Below are 27,147 nucleotides of genomic sequence, written 5' to 3'. Positions count from 1 at the left end.
GCATTAGATGAGACAACTCGAGACCGTGAGATATCTCAGGACACGTATTTCAGATATCTTTCAGGGAGAAGGAACATTTTCTGCATACCATTCCATAAAAAAAAATTAAAAAAATCACTTACAGCACCTTTAAGTCACATGAGCATGCATGGCAACAACCAAAGAGATGATAAACATAAACTGATGCAAATGGATCAATGAGCCAAAGTTCCTACATTATATGAAAAAGCCTGTTTAGGAAACCTTTGCAGAAATAGGTGCGTAAAACACGGCAAATTATCACTGATCATCTCAAATATTGTGAGTTCATGAAAAGTGGCATTGCATGTGCCCACTTTTGCATGTTTATGTATGCAAGTCACCTATTTATACACCATAATCTAGATGTTAAGAACAGAAAAAATACTAATAATAATTTCATAAATTATCATAAGGCATATTTATTTAAAACAAATAAATAAATAAATAAATGCCTTCAACTCTATCTGTTCTGCCTACCAGAAAAAGTGTTTTAACCCGCAGGTTTGGGTCATGTCTGCCATCTGGTGTCCTCTAAAGAAACTACCGGCTTCATGTTAAAATTGAAATAAAAATTGTATTCAAGGTCAGCAGAATTGGTTTATGTTTTAATTGTGTATGTTTATATTTTCTCCTTTGGAGCTCTTTAATTAACACTTCATTCCCCTAATTCGCATTTCTACTGATTAAAAATTCCTTGATAAGATTTAGAATAGATTTAAAGGGTCGGACCAATAATCTGTTGGGTCTCTTGTGCAACTCCTGCGTTCCGTGTCTGTGCAGTTTTAAAATTTGCTCTATGTTGGGAACACATGCTTAAACGGTTGTGTCGCAAGCTATAGGCCCCCAGGGGGGTTTATAGAGATATCGTGCAGATATAGGAGCAAAAGTTGGTGCAAAATTTGTCAACTGATGCAAATAATTTTGAGACAGCAAGATGCTTTTATGAGTAACAAATTAAGATAATGCTTATTCAAAATAACTACTTCAGAAAAGGGTTAACCATTTCCTGTTAAAGGGATAGTTCACCCAGAAATTAACTTCTGAAGACACGGATTTAACAACTGGAGTTGTATGGATTACTTTTATGTATCCTTTATGTGCTTTTTGGAGCTTCAAAGGTTTTGTCACTATTCATTTGCATTGTATAGTGCCACAAAGCTGAAATTTTCTTCTAAAAATCTTCGTTTGTGTTCAGCAGAAGAAAGACAGTCATACACATCTGAGATGGTATGAAGGTGAGTAAATGATGAGTGAAATGTTCATTTTTGGGTGAACTATCCCTTTAATTTCAATCACATTTGGCATTTTATAACATCTCAAGTATTCTTTAAACAATTGAATCTCCATTATGATTGGATCGGTCAATGTGAGCCCACTTTGAAAAATTTTCATAACAAAGCCCCTGCAACAGGGGGGCTTTTTACCCCAAAATTGGACAGTTATTCAAAAACTTTTGATTTAACCACCTTGATCAAAACTTAAAATGATATTTTGGCTCAAAATAAATGTGATAATTTGCAACATTTTAAAAAGTATTAAAAATTAGATAAAACTGCCTTAAAATCTAGATATTACATGCAGTGATCTTATGGATCAGGAAAATTTTGCAGTGCATATAGTGGCAAACAGGTGTTTAGGAACATGCTACTGTAGTTTTTGCTGCTGTTTTGAGAGAAAATAAAATCAAATGTGCTTTTTACAGGGTTCGTAAAGATGCTTCAAAGTGAAATTCAAGGACTTTCAATGACTTTTCAAGCACATTTGTATTCGTTTTCAAGGACTATGCTCGAGATGTCATTAAAAGATTTTTTGTACATTTTAAATATAAATATTTTATTCATTCAATTTATTGATTTTAAAGTACAACATATCTCAATGTACATCTTTAACTACACATCCTCACAGAAACAATTCTTAGTTCATTCATGACGAAATTGATGTGCGGATGTAGTGTGCTCCCTTAAAACGCACTTCGCTTTCCAACAAAAGTGAATAACTGGGTTCGTAAACAGTAGTCCATTTGACTCATGTGCTGTGTTCCATATTTTCTAAAGTCACACAACAGATTTATGTGAGGAACTGACCGAAATTGCTAATGGTTCTCAACATTTTTTTACTTTCCAACTTACAAAATATTGAAATTTTCCGTTCAGTTCAGTTTTTGCCCATGAACACCGTGGGTAAACATTTTGGAATGCCCAATTCCCAATGCTCTCTTAAGTCCTTGTGGTGGCGTAGTGACTCACCTCAATCCGGGTGGTGGAGGACGAATCTCAGTTGCCTTCGCGTCTGAGACAGTCAATCCGCGCATCTTGTCATGTGGCTTGTTGAGCGCGTTACCACGGAGACACAGCGCATGTGGAAGCTTCATGCTATTCTCCGTGGCATCCACGCACAACTTACCACACGCCCCACCGAAAGCGAGAACCACATTATAGCGACCATGAGGAGGTTAACCCAATGTGACTCTACCCTCCCTAGCAACCGGGCCAATTTGGTTGCTTAGGAGACCTGGCTGGAGTCACTCAGCACGCCCTGGATTCGAACTCGTGACTCCAGGGGTGGTAGTCAGCGTCTTTACTCGCTGAGCTACCCAGGCCCCATTTTGACATTATTTTATTCATAAAGGACAACTCAACTGTTGTTCTTTCTTTTATTATTTAATTTTGTGTCACAAACGAAGAAAGGGTTAACACTAAAGGGGGTTAAATGGGTTATAACACCAAATTTTGTTGTGTGAAAATATTACAGTTAAAATGAATTAATAACTTTTTTAAATGCTGGGAAAATCACTATATGCATATTTAAGCAGCCTCTAAACTTTGACCTTAAAAATTATTTTCCATAATTTTTGTATTTAAAAAAAAATACTTTTTTTTTTTTTTTTTACATTGATAACACCAATGGCATGAAATCATATGAACAAACATTCCTTTAAGATTATATAATTATGAATAATTATTTGCACACTTGTTCGGCCTTGCACTAATGCTTCTATTAAAAATAAACACATAAATAACTGTAAATGTCATAGAAGTGTACCAGATGATTGACAAATTCAAATATAATTTTTTAAAAATGTGCAAAACAGAGTCAAGCCACTTCACATTATTAAATGTTAAGTTATAGAATGACACCTTTTAAATGTTTTTTTTTTGTTTGTTTGTTTTTTTTTTTTTTTTTTTTGCTGTTTGAAAGCTTTTTCATGACTAAAAAAAAGTCAAGGGACAGGTTTGTCAACATATTTTGATACTGACCCAAATGTTGTCAGAAACAACCAGGGCTGCTTTTCCCAAAAGCATCGCAAGCTTAAGCTGATCGAAGAGACCATTGGCGCCAATGGTTTCTACGATATACTTACGCTTACGATGCTTTTGGGAAACACAGCTGTTTTGTGAGACACAAAGCTCTCTTTACACAAAGACAGCTTACAAAACTGAATCCTCCATTGATCTGCATTCAAATTCAGAACGTTTTACATCTTATTGGAGAAATTTTTTCACTCTGGAGAATAATTTGTAATTAAAACTGATAATTGCAAGGCTTCATACTTGTGAAATCCACCAGAGCAGTATCTATAAAATCTTCTTTTTTTTTTCAATACTCAACCAGTAACAATCGATTGTGATTGGTCCATTCTGAACAGCGCTAACAAAAGTAACAGGTGGCACGTGACAGCGCCGTCTATATGCTGCTTCAGCAGTCGTCTGGACCTCTGCCCATATGGTTAAAAAGAACCAGCTCATAAGAGTCATTTGTTCTTTTGGCTTTGTGATCTTTGTGTGCACTGTGGTAAATTTGGTAATAGTCAATGTTGTAATATTTTTAAACTATTTTTTATTATAAATGTTGTAACTGATTAAAAAATTATGTATTTTGGTTTTTCAACAGAGAAAAATAACTGTTGTAATTATGGTATTTTGGCAAAAATTGTGGTTACCATTGTAATGTTTTGTAAAATTGTGGCACATGTGTAACAAGTGTGATTTAACCTTACATATAATAATAATAATAATAACAATATTAAAATCAGATGTTAAAACAAATCCCCATTTTGCATGCTATTGCTTTTAATGGTAATGCTCATTGGAAAAATAGAGGACAATATAGTTGAAAAAATATAGACAGCAATGTCTTATGTCAGATTATACTCAAAGTAAAAGACTATAGAAACCCTTCTGCATACAGCAAAAAAAAAAAAAAAAAAAGAAAAAGGATTGTGGAGATATTTGTAAATATTAGTCAGTTTGTATGGTGTATTCACTTAAAACAATTCTAAATCTAACCCTCATGTACAGATTAGACCACTGTTTAAACCTATATTGGTACCAAGTGTTATTTAACTGACCAATAAACAAGAACTCCAATGTCCCTTAAAGGGATAGTTCACCCAAAAAGAAAATTCTCTTATCATTTACTCACCCTCATGCCATCCCAGATGTGTGACTTTTTTTTGTTGTTGTTCATCAGCAGAACACAAATGAAGATTTTTTTAGAAAAATATTTCAGCTTTGTAAGTCCATACAATGCAACTGAATGATGATCAGACCTTTGTAGCTCCAAAAAAATCACAAAGGAAACAAAAGTAATCCATGTGACTCCAGTGGTTACATTCATGTCTTCAGAAGCAATATAATAAGTGTGGGTGAGAAACAGAACAATATTTAAGTTCATTTTTACTCTAAATCTCCACTTTAACTTTCACTTTCAGATATGAAAGTGGAAATTTAGAGTATAAAAAGGACTTAGATTTTGATCTGTTTCACACCCACACCTATTATATTGCTTCTGAAGATATGGATTTAACCACTGGAGTCATATGGTTTACTTTTATGTTTCCTTTGTGATTTTTGGAGCTTCAAAGTTCTGGTCACCATTCACTTGCATTGTATGGACCTGAGGTATTCTTCTAAGAATCTTCTGCTGAAGAAAGATAGTTATACACATCTGGGATGGCATGACGGTGAGTAAATGATGAGAGAAATTTCATTTCTGGGTGAACTAACCCTTTAATTTTATTTACCTAAACCAAAGTCCTGTTAGACAAACCAAGTTTTGATCCCACGATCATCTGGATGAAATTCTAAGCACCAATATCATAATTACACATCTATATTACATGTCAGACTATGATAATAAGACAATGAGGGGAATATTTAATGGGTAGCACAGGAAACAACAGGCTGTTTTTGTGAAATAGTAACTTTTTTTACTTTTACCTGACAGTTTTTTTTTTTTTTCATTCCACACAACACTGATCAAGGCCATGAAGCATTAGCAGAACGAATGAAGCGTCACTCCATTTTCTTTCTCAATGCTAGAATAACTTGCATAAGATTAAAGTTGTTATTATTTAAAAAGAACCAAACTTAAAAAAGAAGCCAAATACCTATATGTCAGGGGAAAAAAAGAAACATAATTTACATACATTTTCACGTAAAGGATTATTTCCAAATCCTAAAAATAATGAACATCTGGATAGATTACAACTAATCAGGAGTCCCGGCAGTTAATTTACATTCTTCCACCGAAATTTCCCAAGAAGAAAAACATAAATTTACATATGGCAGGTACAAATGGTATTGCAAGATGACCTCTCCTCATTAACCGATACTCGCTTTCTCAGAACAGTCTTAGAGTTTCACCACAAGCTATTTTTAGGACAGCCAGATCTAGAACAGATCACCTTCTAACCACCACTGATGTTTAACTTGGATGTGAATTTTATTTGGAGGAGGTGGGGCCCCCTTCAATGAACCGGTTGAATGAGCAGGCGTGGCCGTCGACTAGGAGTTAAATACATTAAGCATGGTTCATTTTGGATGCAGCAACGTCTCACATTAATATCAGACCAGAACTCTCTCCACCAGATTTTCATTCCCAGTTCTCCCAGTCTTCATCCACCAACTGATGGAAACATAAAATAATGGAAACTGCATTCATTACACAGTAAAATATCTTAACACTTTCATACTCGCAAGTTGCGAGGCAAGGAGGGATTGCAAAACTAGCTGACATGCTCTTTAGGAAACTTAATGGCCAAATAAAAAGTGCATTAAAATCTTCAAAATATTCACAGGTACTTAATTTGATATTGCTAGCAAAGTCATATATTGAATATATATCCCAGCTCTACTGTAAAGAGATTGATGTCATTGCTGAGAGTCATAATAAACATAAACTTACTGTGCTGGGAAATACTTGGCAGTGTATGTACATATGTATATAGTATACTGTGTGTGTGTATATATATATATACATATACACACAGTTGCAATCGAAATTATTCAACCCCCCAAGACAGTAAGGATTTACAAAAGGTAAGCTTTTCTGATGACCCAGAATTTTTAAACTTTACATCTATATCAGTTGAGTGACACATTCAAAGTCATAGTGTGAATATATAACCTAATATTTCTAAATAGCAGGATTTTGTGAAAATACAGCCATGTCATAATTATTCAACCCCTATTGCATTAAGCTGTTTCTTAAATATGTAAGGCTACACAAGTAATTGTTTTAAAACAAAATTAAGTCATCAATCTGCAATGGCACTTATTTAAGTTTTATAATGTAAGTTTAGCGTTGTAAGCAAACATGTATTTCTATGCAAAAAATGCAATTAAAAATAAGCTGTCTCAAAAGCTAATAGAGGAGATTATTTCATTACACAGGAAAGGTCATGGCTAAAAGTACATTTCCAAGGCACTTCAATTTCCAATAGACAAAGTTGGCAGCAACATTCATACATTTTTTAAATATGGTACAACAGCAACCTTCTTGGGGTGTGGAAGAAAGCAAAACTTCACCAAGGGAAATGTTGACTTGAATATTCATGAAGTAATTAGGAAAGACCTGTGGAGTCCTGGAAGAAGGTTTTATAGACGAATGACACTAAACTGAAAATGAGTTTTAGACCCATGAGTCAGCAGTACGTCTGGAGTAAGATGACAAGGTGATGACAAGAACGACACCATCCCCACAGTCAAGCATGGAGGTGGGTCAGTCCTGTTATGGGGTGTTTTGCGGCTGCAGGAAACGGCTATCCTGACTATGTGATTGACACTTTGGATTCTTTCAGGTATCAGGCCATTTTGTGATGAAAAATGTGATGCCTTCAGTGTGTAACTAGAAGCTCGGTGATCACTGGAATTTCCAGCAAGACAATAACACAAAGGATACATCCAAGTTGTCCAAAATCTGGTTCAGGGATAGGTCGTGGAATGTCCTTAAATGGCCCTTTCAGTCCATCATTAAAATCCCATTGCAAACCTTTGTTGGGATTTCAAGGAAGCAGTGGCAGCACAGAAACCAAAGAATGTCAATGAGTTGGAAGATTTTGCTCATGAGAAATGTGTAAAAATTCTAATAGAGAGGTGTCCGAAACCTGAGAACACTCACCTGAAACATTTATTTGCTGTTATTAAGGATAAAGGATGCTCCACAAATGATTGACTTTGGGGGTTGAATATTTTTGACATGACATTTGTGGAGAGAATTTGTTATTTTTTATTTTAAAATTTGGGTAAACTGAACTCTTGTTCTCAAAATCACTCAAATGTGTATTAAAAACTTACTTGAACTGATTACTGAGGTTTCAGTTGATGCGTTTTAATTAACATCACCAGAATGTATTGCTGGTCAGGGGGGTTGAATAATTTTGATTGCAAATGTGTGTATATATATATATATATATATATATATATATATATATATATATATATATATATATATATATATATATATACACACACACACACACACACACACACATTATATGCAGTATATGCAATTAAAGACTTTTGAATCAATTTCCTTAAAGGGTTCATTCATCAGATGACAAGTTTTCCTTGATATTTTGAGATAAAAGACTTCATATTGTAACTCATATTGTAACATCAGAGCTCAAAACTTCCTCCCTGATCCAAAAAGATTATTTATTGAAAAAAGCATATATAGAAATATATAGAAAGACTCCAAGATTTACACCATATGGTGTACATAATCTTGGCCCAGCATGTCAATATGAGGTAATAAAGAGGGAGCAAAATAAATACTTTTATTCCTAAACACATCTCTGCCATTTCTAGCTTAATGTTAACTGTTTGGTGAAGCAGAACAAACCTCTTCTGTTGCGTCTATTTTTGACAATGCCAGCTGAACTTCTTCCTCTGTCATGTCCAGATCAAAATCCTTCTCCCAGTCTTCACTTACATCTGTACTCGAACCTGTGCATACACACACACTGGATTTTACCAATAATCCACTCATATCAAATATATACACCAAAACTGCTTGTTTAGATGTTGAAAACAAACTATGGTACATAAAAAGTAACAAAGCATCAAATAGAAACAAACCTCTACCTGTCAAAATAAAATAGCAAAACAAACAAATAAAAGCATATACTTCCGGTTCCAAAAGAATACCGGAACCAAATAATTGATGGCGTTCGGTTCCTTTAACTGTTCTTAAATGTCTGCATTCTATCCCCCAATATGGAGAGAACACAGTACTAAAATACATTATAAATCAATAATTTAAAAATAACCATCGACTTTTAACAACGCAAGTTCTCTACTGTGAACTGTGAGACAGGACGTCACAAATTTCACTGAAAAAAGATTTACATTTTGGCATATTTCTCATCAAAACCTATCATATGCCTTCAGAAGACATGGAATATGATGCATGAATTGCATGGACTGGGATATTCTTTAAAATCTTTACTCTTGTGTTTCACATAAGAAAGTAATACAGGTTTGGAAAGACATGGAGATAAATTTGGACAAAATTTTTATTTTTGGGTGAACTATTCCTTTAAAAAACACGAAAATACCCCCCCACCAAAAATAGTATTGTTTTTGTATTTGTATAGTTTGGACCAATATAATAACTAGAGGTCAACAGATAGTGGATTTTGCCGATACTGATAACTAAAGTGGTGGAAAAGACCGATAACCGATTAATCAGTCGATATTTTTAAAAATAGATTTATAGTATGTTAAAAAAAATCTGTCATTCCTTATTATGACGGGCACAGCCATAAAGGCTGCAAGAGCCCAAAACTAATAAAATCCCAGATGCAGTTTACTGTGCAACCAAAAGTCCAATACTTACCAGAAAAAAAAAAAAATGAAAATTTGGTGCATAATACGAGACTTTTAACTACAAACATGCCTAAAATACACTGTGGACTTTTATTTTGAAATGACAATGACTTGTCTCTGTTATGATTCTTTATATGCAAGTATTGACCAAATTAAGCTTTTTAGTTTTTTAAGCCTATATATATATATATATATATTCACCAGATGAAGAGCTTTGTAAATGTATTTTTCATCAGATGAGGTTTAATGAGTAATAAGGTTAATTATTATTCACAAGATATGAGGTTGGAGATACAATGTATGTGCTGACAGGGCACATTTCTGTATAGTCGCATTTTTCTTTGCATGCCCTTGTTTTAATTTTAACACTTCATCATCTAATCAAAATAACAAAATATGCATTGAAGTGAGGATAAAAACATGGGTGAATATTGTCAATGATGAAAGGTTTACATTCAGCAAATCCCCACGAGGTGTCAATTATTGTTTTTACTTCACCTCTAGAGGTCTACCTCGGATAATCACCTTTCTTGCCATTATTGGAGGGTGTTAATTTGCCGCTGTCTGAGTTGAGCTCGAACACTCTGAGGTCTTGAGCTACGTCCTCTCTAGGGGTCTCTTCATGCTGTGCTGGTCTCTCCTCTGGGACCGCCATGTCCTGTACACTGGCCTCTGAGTGTTTAAATGAGACCACCTCTTCTACAGCAGGTGGCGTCTGGGTCACTCTGATGGTGACAGGGTCCGCTTGATTCTCGATCTGGGTGGGGAAGCTGACGCTGTCACTGCTCACGGAGGGAGTGAAGTCAGATGCTACGTTGCTGGGGGAGACAACCACCTGAGGTGGGGAGGAGCTTTCAGGGGTGGTCTCTATCGTGACCGCAGGGACTCGTGCCTCCTCAAAAGGTGGGGTGAAATCTAAGTGAGATGTAGACCTGATCCCGAGAAACTCACCTGGAGACAGAAAAGAGATAGTGATAGTTCAAAAACCTCTAGAGCTGCACTCCTGATGCAAAAGGTATTCCAAAAGGTAGGCAGCATACACTTTCTAAAAACTTTCAGTGCACATGCTCTAAATTGTGTATATTTTCATCAGACCTTCTTCATCCTCTTCCTCCCAGCCCAGACTCTCAGAATGTGACGTTTGCTCTGCTCTCTGCTTCAATGCCACCCTCCTTGCCTCCTCCTACAAACACAAACACACTTCAACGAATAAAACCTCATAATCAGCATGGAACAAAGAAAGCTAATGCTTTAATCCAGGGGTTTTCAAAGCCTTGAACAGTAAGCCCCTCCTCTGAGAAAATGTACAAGACCGCAACCAAAGGTGAATAGTCTGTGACAAGGGCCCAGAAAACACAGAACATTCCCCTAACGTTAGCATACGATTCCTGTTTGGTTAATTCCTAACATTCTAGGAACGTTCTCTTTGGTTATGTTTTTAAAATGTTCCCAGGACATTGCAGGCAGGTTTTTTCCTGTGGCTACCTTAAAAGCACTTATGCAGAACATTCTCTAATGGTTATTTTTTTGTTTTATTTGTGTAACCATAAACTAACCTTCCAAGAATGTTGCAGGGAGGTTTTTGACAACCTTAAATTAACATACAGAAAGTTTTCTAATGGTTATTTTCTAATGGTAAGTTTTATTTTTTCGTTCACATTTTTAATTATTTTTAATTATCATATTTGATTAGGCTATTTTTCAAAAATGTTTCAGAGAGGTTGACAGACAATAATGAATGAAATTTTTGAAGTAGGCTAGCATTTAATTAAATGCAGAAAATTGATAACAGTAAATGGCATTTTAACGCATTATAATGAACAGATGACAAAAACATTCAAGAATACACTATCTTCCTACCTTAATATATGATCTTAATATCTAATTACCTTAGTCGCTGTCTAATAGCTATACTGTATATGAACGTGCATTTGATCTGCATGTGCTTCATTCAGCCATAGAAATTTGCGCTCTTGCGCAATTTAAAATTAATGGTCATTCGAGGACAGACTCACTGACTGACAATCTTTCTATCGCTTTCCGCAATAAATAATTACTTCTAAATGTGAGGTTAATAAAAGGCTAAATGTTACTATTAGATACAGATTTGACTCATAAAATTGAAAAGAATATGATTTGTAAGTTTAACCGAGAGGTTTTCTGTTTCTTGACTACAACTGAAAAGAAACAGTTATGTCTCCACTAAACTGTAAGATAAGAAATGTATTAACGTTAGCCTGGTTAAGGTTAATTAAATGGTTTATTGAATGTTTATTAGATTTTTTTTATGTCTGTCAATACATTTCTGATTTTAAAAATGGTGCTGCGGAAGTTTTTAGGAAACTGAAAAACAAGACACAGTTTTCAGTAATCCAAAATGTGTTGTGGCTGATTTGAATGATTTTGTAATAATTATAATTCATTATAATAAATAATGAATTTATCGATGGCTTGTCTGTGTATTGAGGTTGCAGCATGGTTGCAAAAAGGATCTAGAAATTAAGAGGTTAAGGGAATGTTGGGGAACCATTGTGTACAACCTAAAACAAACGTTCTATTTCCGTAAAGAAAACTTTCGTGGAAAACCAGAAATGTACCAAGCTCTGTTATGTTTATGGAAGACAAATTCATCTCACATCCGACGAGTTACAGTGAGTGTTTACAGTGCGTACGGTGACTTTTGGTTCACTTGGGAAAAATCTCTCTTTTACAAGGGAAAGCATTTGGTGAAAATTGTTGTATATATGCTTACTTGGTTGTTTTGTCCAAGAGCTTGTTTTGTTGTTGTCAAGATCACAGCGCTCCTCTTACAAGCACTGCTTATGATTCAAGTGGTGCTACAACGTGCATACTTAAGAAATGTGGGGGTGGAGTTTAAGAAGGAAATTCTAAATAATCAAATGCTGCTCCTTGCTGTTGATTTTTATGTTAAATATTTAATGTCTGATAATATATAGACATTGTTCTGAATATATATAGAATATTATATACATAGAATATTATTCTGAGTTTAATATAAACTATTATAATGAACATGGTGGACGGAGGGGCCAGTAGGATGGCCAGTGTTTTTTTCAGGGGGGCCACGGCACCCCTGGCCACCTCTTGGAGGCGCTACTGGTTGTGCTCTCGACATTAACATTTACATTTATTCATTTAGCAGATGCTTTTTTCCAAAATGACTTACATTTGAAGTCAGAAGTTTACATACACTGAGGTTGAAGTCATTAAAACTCATTTTTTAACCACAGATTTCATATTAGAAAACTATAGTTTTGGCAAGTCGTTTAGGACATCTACTTTGTGCATGACACAAGTAATTTTTCCAACAATTGTTTACAGACAGATTGTTTCACTTTTAATTGACTATATCACAGTTCCAGTGGGTCAGAAGTTTACATTAAGTTAACTGTGCCTTTAAGCAACTTGGAAAATTCCAGAAAATGATGTCAAGCCTTTAGGCAATTAGCTTCTGATCAAATCAAAAGAAATCAGCCAAGACCTCAGAAAAAATATTGTTGACCTCCACAAGTCTGGTTCATCCTTGGGAACAATTTACAAACGCCTGAAGGTACCACATTCATCTGTACAAACGATAGTACTTGCCACACAACCATCATACTGCTCAGGAAGCAGACGCATTCTGTCTCCTAGAGATGAACATAGTGCAAAAAGTGCAAATCAATCCCAGAACAACAACAAAGGACCTTGTGAAGATGCTGGAGGGAACTGGTAGACAAGTATCTATATCCACAGTAAAACGAGTCCTATTTCGACATAGCCTGAAAGGCTGCTCAGCAAGGAAGAATCCAATGCTCCAAAACCGCCATAAAAAAGCCAGACTAAAGTTTGCAAGTGCACATGGGACAAAGATCTTACTTTTTGGAGAAATTTCCTCTGATCTGATGAAACAAAAATAAAACTGATTGGCCATAATGGCCATTGTTATGTTTGGAGGAAAAAGGGTGAGGCTTGCAAGCCGAAGAACACCATCCCAACCGTGAAGCATGGGGGTGGCAGCATCATCTTGTGGGGGTGCTTTGCTGCAGGAGGGACTGGTGCAATTCACAAAATAGATGGCATCATGTGGAAGGAAAATTATGTGGATATATTGAAGCAACATCTCAAGACATCATCCATAAATTTAAAGCTCAGTCGCAAATGGGTCTTCCAAATGGACATTGACCCCAAGCATACCTCCAAAGTTGTGGCAAAATGGCTTAAGGACAACAAATTCAAGGTATTGGAGTGGCCATCACAAAGCCCTGACCTCAATCTCATAGAAAATTTGCGGGCAGAACTGAAAAAGCATGTGCGAGCAAGGAGGCCTACAAACCTGACTCAGTTACACCAGTTCTGTATGCAACTTATTGAGAGAAGCTTGTGGAAGGCTACCCAAAACATCTGAACTTAAACAATTTAAAGGCAATGCTACCAAACACTAACACAGTGTATGTAAACTTCTGACCCATTGGGAATGTGATGAAAGAAATAAAAGCTGAAATAAAATAATTATCTCTACTATTATTCTGACATTTCACATTCTTAAAATAAAGTAGTGATCCTAACTGACCTAAGACAGGGAATGTTTTCTATGATTAAATGTCAGGAATTGTATCTGGCTAAGGTGTATGTAAACTTCTGACTTCAACCATACAAATGAGGAGAACAATATAATAAGTGCTGTAATACAAGTCTCACATAACTTAGAGCAGTACACTAGCAAGGAAAGTTTTTTTTTTTTTTTTTCCCGAAGAACATGAAGAGAGAGTGTTAGTATGAATGGGTTAGGTGTTCATAAAAAATATGTGTCTTTAGCTGTTTTTTGAAAGAGGCTAAAGACACAGTCGCTCGGGTGAAATTGGGCAGGTCATTCCACCATTCAATGTAATGGTCCGGGACAGTGATTTTGTGCTTTTATGAGATGGCACCACAAGGTGCCGTTCACCCACAGAACACAGGCTTCTGGAGGGCACATAAGTCTGAAGTAGTGAGTTTAGATAGTGTGCTGCGGAGCTAGTGGTTGTTCTGTAAGCAAGCATAAATGCCTTGAATTTAACGTGAGCAACCATTGGCAGCCAGTGCAATTTGATGAAGAGAGGCATGACGTGCGCTCTCTTGGGCTCGTTGAAGACCACTCTCGCTGCCGCATTCTGGATCAATTGCAGTCCGCCATAGAGCTATGGTCTATTAAGCCGGACTGTAAACTTTCATTTAACTTCACAATACATTTTATTGTATTTATGTATCTTTTTTTTACTTGAAGAAATTATCATCAATCTCAGCGCCTCCTCTGACATGCTCTCCCAGTTTGAAAACCGTGGCTGAAATTGAATCTGTAAGTATTAGTTCTGCCAAATAACAAGGGTGTAAATACTTTAGGCAATGATTTGATTATATTATTTGGTTTGACTAATAAATTTAGTTGGCAGTTATATATATATATATATATATATATATATATATATATATATATATATATATATATATATATACTGTACATATATATATATGCACAACTAATGTTGTGTAGGTCCCCCACAAGCCACCAAAACAGTGCCAACCCGCATCTCAGAATGATATTCTGAGATGATATTCTTCTCAACAAAACTGTACAGAGTGGTTATCTGAGTTACCGTTGACTTTGTCAGTTCGAACCAGTCTGGCCATTCTCTGTTGACCGCTCTCATCAACAAGGTGTTTCCATCTGCAGAACTGCCCCTCACTGGATGTTTTTTTTTTTTGTTTTCCAAGGAGATCAGCAGTTACAGAAACACTCAAACCAGCCCATCTAGCACCAAAAGTCATCCATGCGATTATCTAATCTGCTAATCATGTGGCAGCAGTGCAGTGCATAAAATCAGGCAGATACGGGTTAGGAGCTTCAGATAATGTTCACATCAACCATCTGAATGGGGAAAAAAATGTATCTCAATGATTTGGACCGTGGCATGATTGTTGGTACCAGGCTAGTTTGAGTATTTCTGTAACTGCTGATCTCCTGGGATTTTCACGCACAACAGTCTCTAGAATTTACTCAGAATGGTGCCAAAAACAAAAAACATCCAGTGAGTGGCAGTTCTGTGGACGGAAATGCCTTGTTAATGAGAGAGGTCAACAGAGGATGGCCAGACTGGTTTGAACTGACAAAGTCTATGGTAACTCGGATAACCGCTCTGTACAATTGTGGTGAGAAGAATAGCATCTCAGATTGGGGGGACCTACACAATATTAGGCAGGTGGTTTTAATGTTGTGGTTGATCGGTGTATATATACAGTATATATATATATATATATATATATATATATATATATATATATATATATATATATACACACACAATGTATATATAGACTAAATCTAACTAAAGCAAAAGTGTAACAAAGGCTGGGCAAATATTCATGATATATTTGCAAAGAATTAAAGGAACAATGTGAATATCACAATTTCTTAAAGACAGTATCATAGCGAGTCTCATAGCATTAAGACATGTTTTAATTGTGTTTCTGATTTAAAGTTGAGTAGCAAAAATGGTGTTAGAGTTGGTAAGTTTGATTAATTTATGTGAATCAGTTCAAACTCAATTAATCAATTAAAAAATCTGTTCAACAATTTATTTGCATCATCACTCAAAAATCTAAACGTCACTAGAGGGGCAGTTAAATGCTTTCGGATTAGACTGGGATTTGTTACGTTTTTACAAACTAGAATTGTATTTTGGATAAGAAATGAATGAGACATACATAAAGTATTATAATAGCACTTTTAATCTATTATTAAATACTGTAATTGATGCATCGCATTTTCACTGTCAGATTGATGCAAAGAAAGATGCATTTTTTCACCCCTACAGCTATGGATTGAATATTGTAGATTCATATTCTGACCAGAAGAGGATGATACCATGTTAATCTTTAACTGACTATAAAACACATCTTTGATACCACCCCTTCAAACAAGCTCAAGCAAACACGAAAACTCAAAGAGAGAAACTGTTGTGCCGGTTAGTGTCATGTGACTCATACTGATATCATTATGTTGTTTATTGGCTTGTCTGAGTCCAGATAAGCTCATAAACCTGAATAGAATTCAATAGATTTCAGCTCAAGGGTCAGTATAAGACAGATCTCAGCTGTACATACCTGCTCCAACTGGAACACTTTATAGAAGTAGCGCTGCCAGAACTCAGAGTGAGCCACTGCTGCTGGCACCTGCCATGAACACAATCAAAAGAAACTCATCTATTAGCTCCCTAGGTTTTGAAACAGAGCTTTTGATATAGTGAACTATAATGAGCAGCTATCTTCAGGTCTTTGAACCCTTTCCCATTATTATAGTGGGATGAATCATCATACCATTTTAGTGTAGAGAGCTCTGATGGCGGGAATATTGACCAACAGCTCAGAGATTTCTGCTTTCCTCTCTTCCAAACTGAAACTGGACAGCCAGGCGTCAAACTGATGTGGAGGGCCTGGAAACAGTAAAGTGCATGAATTAAACCTTAATCGCGCATAAACACACATTGAATATTAAAGACAGTGCCACATTTTCAGAGAGAGAGAGAAAGAGAGAGAGAGAGAGAGAGAGAGAGAAAAGATGAGGCATTTACGTACCATCAGGTTCATTGCAGTATGTAGCAGGGTCTGCCTGAAGACTGTATAATCGAGCCTGAAAGAAAATCCAGTACGTGTCACTCAATAAAATGCAGTAACAACACTCTATCCTCTATCTATGCTATCCTCCATCAACACCTATATACTGCAGTCCATAAAGGCATTAAAGCTTGAATGCATTCAGCAGGTAAAAGCTCTGCATACAGTATATAGGTAAATCTTATGAAACTTGTCAAGAATCTTCATAGGTCATATTTCATAAAAGGGTAACACTTTCTATGAAGCTCATATTTATAATGCATTGTAAAGGCATTATAAATACATTATAACGCATTTGTAATGTCGCATAATGCACCTTATAATATGTAATAACTTCACATAAATAATTGTAACCACAATAACAATACGTTACAATACTTAAATATTAATAGTTATACCTTAGAACAGTGTTTCCCAACCTTTTTTCACACTTTTTACAATTAAACAAATCCCATGGCACACCTCTATCCCACTATCCCACATAACCATCGTTGATAGTTTTCCTTTTCAAGAACTTCCATGTTTTCTGTCCACTTTAGTTGCGTGTTTACTTGTAATGTTTGAAATTCGGCTATTGAAAAAACGCAAGTCACGTAGGTACGGTGTTTAATGAGATCACAGGTGGCAAGAGTGCTAATTGGGTAATGAATAAAGCAACAAATTTGCATCTTTTCTTATTTTTAGATTTGTTCTTGCAAATTAATTCTTGCAATGCCACAGCAAATAATTTTTTTATTTATCTATTTATTTACATGGCTCCAGACTAACATGGTCGCACCAGCACTCGAGTTGGTCGCACCGGTCCAACTGAAAGAAATTTAGTTTTCTTTCACGGTTTCTTTCTTTTTATCAGGATCTTGATGATTAAAATACAGTCATCTGAAGACAAACAAAGCCTTTTTATACAATCAGAGGGAATTAGAAAACATTTTACACAGACGGCAAGTTCCATTGTATGCATAGTTTTAACTGTGGCATTTACAATAAGATCATAGTAACCAAAAGTATAAGTAAAACTATGATTAGCAGTAACCATAAAACAAATTATGGCATTTTTCGTAAGAAAAACACATTCTGAAATTAAATTGTATTCTCTCACTACTATATTGATATAAGTTCTTGGTAAATATTTTTTTAAATATCTGTGATGTGTGGACTGAAACCTTACAAATTCTGTCTGTTCATTGTGCAGATTTCTCCTTTATCCTTTTCAATGATGTACTGTTGGGGCCGTTTAATACAATTTTAAACTAGTTTAATCATCGACATCATTGATTATTTGAAACAAATAATCAATGCCGAATTCGTGACCCAGCCCATGCTTCTCCCAGCTCTGTTTATGATGATCTGCACGGCTGAGCGCTCGAGACCGGTCCACGTGTAAATGCACGTCTCTGCGCTGATCTGTCCATTGAGCAGCGCTGACTGATCCGGGTAAAGCTGTTTCCTTTTGTGTTTGGAACGTTTGCCGTTTGATATTTCTCATACGGAACAAAAAAACGACAGAGCACAGTCAGCCAACTTTATAGTCGCACCAATACGACCTCTTGCAAAGTTTAATCGCACTGTTAGGAAAAATGGTTGGAAAAATTAGTCTCAGTCCGGAGCCCTGATTTATTTTGTGGAATCTGATCATTTCCCACGGCACACGGAAACACTGCCTTAGAAAATAATGCTTTTTAACATGATCAACATTACATTTTGTCTGCTTATGTTTAAATATTATGTATACAGTACAATTGTTGATATATATTTGATATGTTTTAAGTAAAGGGACAAAAGCACTGTCGTCTTATTTCCACGAGTCAAGCTTGTAAAACGCTTATTACATATTTTCATATAAACTCATCCCTTTTTCAGGACACAGTATTTTAAAGATAATTTTGTAAAAATCCAAATAACTTTACAGATCTTTATTGTAAAGGGTTTAAACAATGTTTTCCATGCTTGTTCACTGAACCATAAACAATTAATGCACATGCACCTGTGGAATGGTCGTTAAGACACTAACAGCTTACAGACAGTAGGCAATTAAGGTCACAGTTATAAACACTTAGGACACTAAAGAGACCTTTCTACGGACTCTGAAAAACACCAAAAGAAAGATGCTCAGGGTCCCTGCTCATCGGCGTGAACGTGCCTTTGGCATGCTGCTGCATGGAGGCATGAGGACTGCAGATGTTGCCAGGGCAATAAATTGCAATGTCCGTACTGTGAGACGCCTAAGACAGCGCTACAGGGAGACAGGAAGGACAGCTGATCATCCTCGCAGTGGCAGACCACGTGTAACAACACCTGCACAGGATAGGTACATCCGAATATCACCTGCGGGACAGGTACAGGATGGCAACAACAACCGCCCGAGTTACACCAGGAATGCACAATCCCTCCATCAGTGCTCAGACTGTCCGCAATAGGCTGAGAGAGGCTGGACTGAGGGTTTGTATGCCTGTTGTAAGGCAGGTCCTTACCAGACATCACCGGCAACAATGTCGCCTATGGGCACAAACCCACCTTCCCTGGACCAAACAGGACTGGCAAAAAGTGCTCTTCACTGACGAGTCGTGGTTTTGTCTCACTAGGGGTGATGGTCGGACTCCCGTTTATCATCGAAGGAATGAGCGTTACACCGAGGCCTGTACTCTGGAGCGGGATCGATTTGGAGGTAGAGGGTCTATCATGGTCTGGGGCGGTGTGTCACAGCATCATCAGACTGAGCTTGTTGTCATTGCAGGCAATCACAACACTGTGCATTACAGGGAAGACATCCTCCTCCCTCATGTGGTACCCTTCCTGCAGGACCATCCTGACATGACCCTCCAGCATGACAATGCCACCAGCCATACTGCTCGTTCTGTGCAGGAATGTCAGTGTTCTGCCATGGCCAGCGAAGAGGCCAGATCTCAATCTCACTGAGCACATTTGGGACCTGTTGGATCAGAGGGTGAGTCCAGTCCATTCCCCCCAGAAATGTCCGGGAACTTGCATGTGCCTTGGTGGAAGAGTGGGGTAACATCTCACAGCAAGAACTGGCAAATCTGGTGCAGTCCATGAGGAGGAGATGCACTGCAGTACTTAATGCAGCTGGTGGCCATACAAGATACTGACTGTTACTTTTGATTTTGACCCCCCATTTGTTCAGGGACACATTATTCCATTTCTGTTAGTCACATGTCTGTGAAACTTGTTCAGTTTATGTCTTGAATCTTTTTATGTTCATACAAATATTTACACATTAAGTTTGCTGAAAATAAAAGCAGTTGAAAGCAGTTTTTTTGCCGAGTTTATTTGCAAGTGTATAATATATTTTAATTAGGCCTATATACTTAAATTACACCTTGTTGGGCAAAATTGCATGGTAAATTTCTAAATGTCTCTAAATTAACATTATGAATATATATTCTGATGTATTATTCTGTGCATTTTTATATAATGTAAGTTCCATTATATAAGCCTGACTTGTAATGTACATTACTAGTTTCTGTAATGGCTATTTAAAAGACGGCCAGTTTAAACTGTAACCTAAAGACACAGACTGCGTCTGACAACGGCAAAATGCTGCCTTCGGGGCTATATAAGGAGGCAGGATGAAATAAGCTGCTTTTTAAACTGTTCAGGCAGCTGCCTATGTTTTTGGATGCAGCCAAAGCTCGTGTAAAACAGCCCTAACAAAAGTGTAACTCCTAATCCTGGCCTCCTCCGTTGATGTTGTTGATTTCGTTGTTGTTGTTGCTACTGAATCGCGCATTCCAACCATGTCAAAAGAAAAATGGTCAACACTAGATGACGTCACTACGGGGGTACTTTTGGGAATACGAATGCAACAGGGGAAAAGTCTCCTCGGGTGTCCCGTTCCTTGTAACAGTTCTCATCTAGAAATTTATTAAAGGAAAAGTACCAGGACTGTAGGTTGGAAAGGGCCTTATGAGAGCTGTACAGAAGAGTGGGACTGACCTTGCTGCTGTCATACACCTCTGTTGTGCCTGCGGGAGTGGCTACTAGCGTGATGACATCACAGTCGATGGTCTTGTCTGGGGGAGGGGCCAAAGTATCTGTGATCACGCCCAGAATATTGGAAATGCCCTTCTTCACCTTATCCGTGGCCTCTGATGAGCTTTCAACCTACAAAGACAAGTTGAACTTTACAAACAGCATGTAACCGGCTTCACGTAGGTTTAATGAGCAACTCTCTTTCAGTATCTAAATAAATCAAACTAGAGTGATTCCACGTCTAGTGTTAGCACTGAAGACAACAATCTAAACCAAAATATACAGAAGGTAAACATCAACATGGTTTTGGTATGGTGTTAAATTGTCTCCTTACAGCCAGTTTGTTCTTAACAGCGGTAGCTGTTGCGACAATGGAGCATGCAGTGTCATGTTGCACCACACTGGAGAATTCTGTCAGGTCCCGTTTGATGAACTCATATGCCTCAGCTGACTATTGAGACAACAGATCATTTTTAAATCAACTTAATATCTTAGATCAATCATTGTTTTTCCAAAACACATTACTGGCACTATGATCCTAAAGACATTTCAGCATTATCCATATGAGCAATCCACATCTGATCAAGATTATCAGTCTGTATCTGATCTGGATTACTGGTCTGGATTTGACTCACCTTGTCTTTGACGGTCTGGAAGCTTTGTGTCAGCCAGCCTCCCCACCATCCTCCTTCCCTGAGATCATAAACACATAATCCATCTAATTAATACTCATGGACATGACATATTTGCGTCATTCCTGGTATGCACCTTTTGAACTCTGTAACTTTTAAATGCATATGCTTGTGTTGTGATTTAGGCTAATGAAGTATTATTATAAAACTTGCAGTAATATGCTCTGGTCAAGCTCAGACACCTAACCTTTATTACTTGTAACCTGATTTCTAATCATTTCAATGCAAAAAAACATTAAAAAATAAATAAAAGGTTGGAAATAAAGAGCTAAAGTTAGCCATTGCTTAGTGAGGGTTGAGAGTAAGCTTACATGAGATGAGGGTGTCAACTTCAAGATATTTTTTTGTATTTTTAAACCATCTTTAGAAATGTTGATACTATCCGACAGGTTTCTGTAATATTATCAAACGTGACAGAATGTTTTAGAGTGAGACAAACCAACTGCAACACAAGACATTAAAGAATTCATAAAATGTAATAATTTTGGTAGTTTGTTTTCCTACCAAAACGCCAAAATTCATATTGGAACAATATCAGAAATTAACTTGTACATTAATGGGCAATATTTGCCCCCTTGATTCAGTGGCAGATTTAGGCATGGGCGACATGGGCAGCCGTCCGGGGCAGCATCTTGCCAGGGGAGGCAAGCACGGGACCGCCCACTGATATTTCTTACACCGGGGTGCTGAAGGGGTTGGTTTGGCCAGGGCACCATACAAGCTAGAACCACCACTGACTAGATATTATTGTCAGGGGCATTTCTTCCTTATGAGTTTTTTTCTAACCACTTAAAACCAACTGTCTCGTGCACTTATGTCAAATACGTAAATATTTTTTAATTTTTTTATTTTGTCAATTCTATTAAGTAATACAGTTTATTACTTCTTATCCTAAGAATTAAATCAACATCAACTAACATGTTATGCCATAATATGCATAACAAGGACTATAATAAAATACAAAGTGCTATATCAGATTTTTGAGCCCCCCTTCATTTCTAATCATGACCTGGAATATTTCTTAAATAGATTTTCATTGTACAAATTAGGGACATTACAAAAATTGCATTATCTGCTAAACCAAAATAGTGAAATTATTTAAACTCCACCCCTATATTAACTATTATATATTGTTTTAGACACACTAACTGACATGATTTCTCTTTAAAAATTGTGAGTTTAATATTTTATCCAATGTAATAAGACATATACAATAAGGATATGAATATGTACTGCAAAGTATGAATGGCTTTTATAATTAATAACATTAGACACAATGTGAGTGACTAATCTAATCTCAGCACTGATATGGTGATTTTAAAGCTGACAGTCTAGTACATTCTGTGATTTCTGCACTTTAGACTTTATTTTAAAGGGTCATGAAACACTAAACTACATTTTCTGAGATGCTACCAGGTATGTACACTGGTGGCCAAAAGTTTGGAATAATGTACAGATTTTACTCTTATGGAAAGAAATTGGTACTTTTATTCACCAAAGTGGCATTCAACTGATCACAATGTATAGTCAGGACATTAATAACATGAAAAATTACTTAAACTACTTCAAAGAGTTCTCATCAAAAAATCCTCCACGTGCAGCAATGACAGTTTTGCAGATCCTTGTTATTCTAGCTGTCAGTTTGTCCAGATACTCAGGTGACATTTCACCCCACACTTCCTGTAGCACTTGCCATAGATGTGGCTGTCTTGTCGGGCACTTCTCACGCACCTTACAGTCTAGCTGATCCCACAAAAGCTCAATGGGGTTAAGATCCATAACACTCTTTTCCAATTATCTGTTGTCCAATGTCTGTGTTTCTTTGCCCACTCTAACCCTTTCTTTTTGTATTTCTGTTTCAAAAGTGGCTTTTTCTTTGCAATTCTTCCCATAAGGCCTGCACCCCTGAGTCTTCTCTTTACTGTTGTACTTGAAACTGGTGTTGAGCGGGTAGAATTCAATGAAGCTGTCAGCTGAGGACATGTGAGGCGTCTATTTCTCAAACTAGAGACTCTGATGTACTTATCCTCTTGTTTAGTTGTACATCTGGTCTTCCACATCTCTTTCTGTCCTTGTTAGAGCCAGTTGTCCTTTGTCTTTGAAGACTGTAGTGTACACCTTTGTATGAAATCTTCAGTTTTTTGGCAATTTCAAGCCTTCATTCCTCCAAACAATGATTGACTGATGAGTTTCTAGAGAAACTTCTTTTTTGCCATTTTTTACCTAATATTGATCTTAAGACACGCCAGTCTATTGCATACTGTGGCAACTCAAAAACAAATACAATGTTAAGCTTCATTTAAAGGTGCAGTATGTAACTATTTTCATGTAATATTCGCCTTTTTTTTTTTGCCAATGTGTGAACGGCTTGTAACGCAACTTAAAAAATTAGCCCTTCCCGGACTTCCTAGGTTGCCTATTAAAGCCTGTAGACTGATATTCATTTGAAGGGAGCAGGTCGGTTTTGCCAGGAAAATCCAAAGGATGTGACGTTTATGCGTGCTCCCGAGAGCCTTACCTCGGTAATCACTTCTCTTCCGCTATTCTTCAGCGACAACAAACTACAACACTAGGTAACATTATCTTAGAGATGGAATCCAGCAAATGTCCGGCTCCCAGCACAACACCGACTCCTACACAAACTCAGAGTAAGCCAAAAAAAAAAACATTTATCTACTGAATCCCATCTGGCTAAGCGGGAACGTGATCATGGTCGAGCGAAAACTAGATTGAACATCGGCAGGGCATTTGATTACTGGAGGGACCTTCATTCAGTTTTGGGGATCAAAACCGACCCTGAAATGGCATTCTTCTTATTGGACAGGTAAGCTTACATAACTGCAAAGCATGTGAAATATAGTGCCATAAGGATTGATCTGTGTAATTTCAGCTAAACTACAATAACACATGAAATGAATGCTAAACAATGTTCAAGATAATGCAAAAAGCCCCATTCATTAGTGTAACGTAACTTGGTTATACAGAAAATATATACAATCTATAATTATAAAACAATAGCACATCGATATATCAAAATAACAGTTGTGATGGAATCACATCAATACTGAATTGTGTCAACATATTTATAATGTACAGTCTATTTTATAAACATCTACTGTCATCATCCACCAAATTGAGCTAACAGCTACCGATAAAGCTGGCTAGCTAGCTAACGCTGACATTTACTGCATTTATACGATAGCCTATGTATCATGCAAAGAAAAGTGATCACTTCAAACTACAGTCTCGCATAGTCGGACCTATATCCTCACTTTGTTTTAGCCCTGTTCCAGCACTGGAGAGTCAAATATAATATACAGTCTCAAAGTTTGTAGTAAAACAATCATAAATGTGTAATTGTAATTATGCTACCTCATCTGTCAGCATGATGCCGGTGAATCATGTTCAGTCTCTTTGTACGTTACGTCATTGTTTTGGCTGATGCTCGCTCGCATCCCTATGGAGTGTGTGCGTGATCACAAGCAACAGGCAGCTGGCTGCAGTTCACTTAATGGCCACTGGTGTCATGGCCACAAGGGTTTCTGAATCTTACATACTGCACCTTTAATGAACCAAATAGCTTTCAGCTGTGTTTGATATAATGACAAGTGATTTTCTAGTACCAAATGAGCAATTTAGCATGATTACTCCAGGATAAAGTGTTGGAGTGATGGCTGCTGGAAATGTGGCCTGTCTAGATTTTATCAAAAATGACTTTTTTTCAAATAGTGATGGTGCTGTTTTTTACATCAGTAATGTCCTGACTATATTTTGTGATCAGTTGAATGCCACTTTGGTGAATTAAAGTACCAATTTCCTTCCGAAACAGCTAAATCTGTACATTATTCCAAAGTTTTGGCAGCCAGTGTATGTGTTACACATGATAGAAGACAAAGTATCCATTATATTTATGAAAATGGTTAATTTAGGGATTTTTTGCGCTATTTTCATCTTCTGGGTTTAAAATCAACATCGTGTCAACGTCACACGAAGTGACGTGTCCCTGTACTAAAGTGCATCGTCGCTTCATCAGTGTCTCATAAATATTAATGAGACTGTGTGGCCTTATCCTATGAAAACGGGCTGTCTCATGATTATTCATCAAACCACGGATTTGGATTCAACTGAAAAATATGCTGTAATCAAACAATTGATGATCACTTGTGTGTGACTTTATTTTTTAGATTATTATCTGTATAATTTTTTTCAACATCTGGAAGTACCTTATTTTTTTTTTGGATGTCCCAATGTGGATACTAAATTTGCACTTTTCAAAGAGTTAAATAAAATGTTCAAATTATATTTTGGTAGCATTTGAGGATACATTTTTTTTATTACTGATTGTGTAAAATATGCACATAATATCGGAATATCGATTGCAGGGCCCTGAATCGAATCAAATCGAAATCGTATCACAGCAGACTTTGAAGTATCTGCAAATATCAGATTGCAAGCCAAGAGAATCAATATAAGATCGTATTGTGATGAAACGTCCGATTTACACCCCTAATATTGCTTGGCATTTACTTGTGCATTAAATTACAGATATAAAATGACCAGTGTGACTCTGTGTACTGTATTGTGAGCTTACAAAACAGTGTATGCTTTATTTGTGCATTCTGTTATGAGCAATTGTGAGAATCTGTGATGCTGTTAACTGCATTATGAAATAATGCTGAGTGACTGGATCAGACAGTTGTGTTCTTTCTTCCCTCACTCCGATGGCTGTATCTTTTGAAAATGTTTTGAGAACTCAACTGTGCTGACACAGGCGGTGTTGTGATCCTTAAAGGGGAAAAACAGATGCCGTTCAACATATTTAGTTTGACTTTAACTTTGATAGCTATACAAATCTTACAATTTGTCATACTTTATCCTGATATTTAATAAGTGAAACTGAGATGACTGCCCCACCCACAAGGGGATGGAGGGGCCCTTGTTCTCACAAATGTCCACGCCCAGTTGAGTTGCATTTTTCAAAACGGTTGTGAAATGGACTTGAGCTGAAAGAGGGCTGTTTCATGACCCTTTAATGCCTGACTACACTATATCATCACTCAACTGTGATACACATGGTCTCTGACCGTTTAAGGTTCATATGCGATGGGTTTAGACGAAATTCATCATTAATAACGTTGTTTGTTTCACATATGTTTAGTTCATGTCATGTACGTGACTAGGTGACATTTTTGTAAACAAATCCGTCTGACTACCTCTTCGACATCGGCCCTCAAACACACATAATTTAAAAACATCAGTAGCATGGCTTTAATGCAGCTATACGTCTTTAAGAGTGAGCTTAGTGTTATAAAATGCGGACACAGTGCTTATATAGTGAATTCAAGTGATAAAGTGTATGTTTTTAAGCCGTGAACTCACCCGTCTGCCATCTTCAGCGCATGACGTCATCCGTATGGCCAGAACAGCGTCTCAAAATAATATTCCTGAAAAACTAATTTAAAACGTCAGAGATAATTTGTTCATAATTGTATGAGTTATTATATCATATTTATTGCATTAAACATAAAAATAAATGTGAAATTGTTCATTTAAACATTTTTCAACTTACACTGCTGAGTACGGCAACCGAAAAGGATCATAATTGTGATAAAACGCAAAAACATCCATCATTCCGCTGACGGCCTGCAGGGGGCGACAAAACTAACAACCCCAGTAAAAAT

The 27,147-nt window shown here is 36.7% G+C and overlaps 1 protein-coding gene across 1 annotated transcript; it reads right to left on the bottom strand.

Annotated features, from left to right (window-relative positions):
• Positions 1-4,872: 4,872 nt before the first annotated feature.
• LOC127413543 (BSD domain-containing protein 1-like) lies at positions 4,873-26,918 on the bottom strand. The gene is made up of 11 exons (XM_051650779.1): positions 26,846-26,918; positions 21,410-21,467; positions 21,109-21,225; positions 20,739-20,906; positions 16,746-16,800; positions 16,488-16,603; positions 16,275-16,343; positions 10,227-10,314; positions 9,657-10,082; positions 8,146-8,249; positions 4,873-5,928 (listed from the first exon to the last, which is right to left on the bottom strand). Exons 1-11 carry the CDS (start codon positions 26,854-26,856, stop codon positions 5,896-5,898), a joined length of 1,245 nt encoding a protein of 414 aa, XP_051506739.1. The 5' UTR covers positions 26,857-26,918; the 3' UTR covers positions 4,873-5,895.
• Between the last annotated feature and the right edge of the window lie 229 nt (positions 26,919-27,147).

Source organism: Myxocyprinus asiaticus, chromosome 23, assembly GCF_019703515.2.
Source record: "Myxocyprinus asiaticus isolate MX2 ecotype Aquarium Trade chromosome 23, UBuf_Myxa_2, whole genome shotgun sequence".
Taxonomy (NCBI): domain Eukaryota; kingdom Metazoa; phylum Chordata; class Actinopteri; order Cypriniformes; family Catostomidae; genus Myxocyprinus; species Myxocyprinus asiaticus.
This window is presented reverse-complemented; position numbering and strand designations above follow the sequence as displayed.

Excerpts from the sequence above, each read along its gene's own strand:
- LOC127413543 (XM_051650779.1), bottom strand. Across the intron at positions 20,907-21,108 it reads CTGTTAAGAACAAACTGGCT|GTTGAAAGCTCATCAGAGGC; the intron begins GTAAGGAGACAA and ends TTGTCTTTGTAG. Across the intron at positions 5,929-8,145 it reads AAATAGACGCAACAGAAGAG|TTGGTGGATGAAGACTGGGA; the intron begins GTTTGTTCTGCT and ends TGTTTCCATCAG.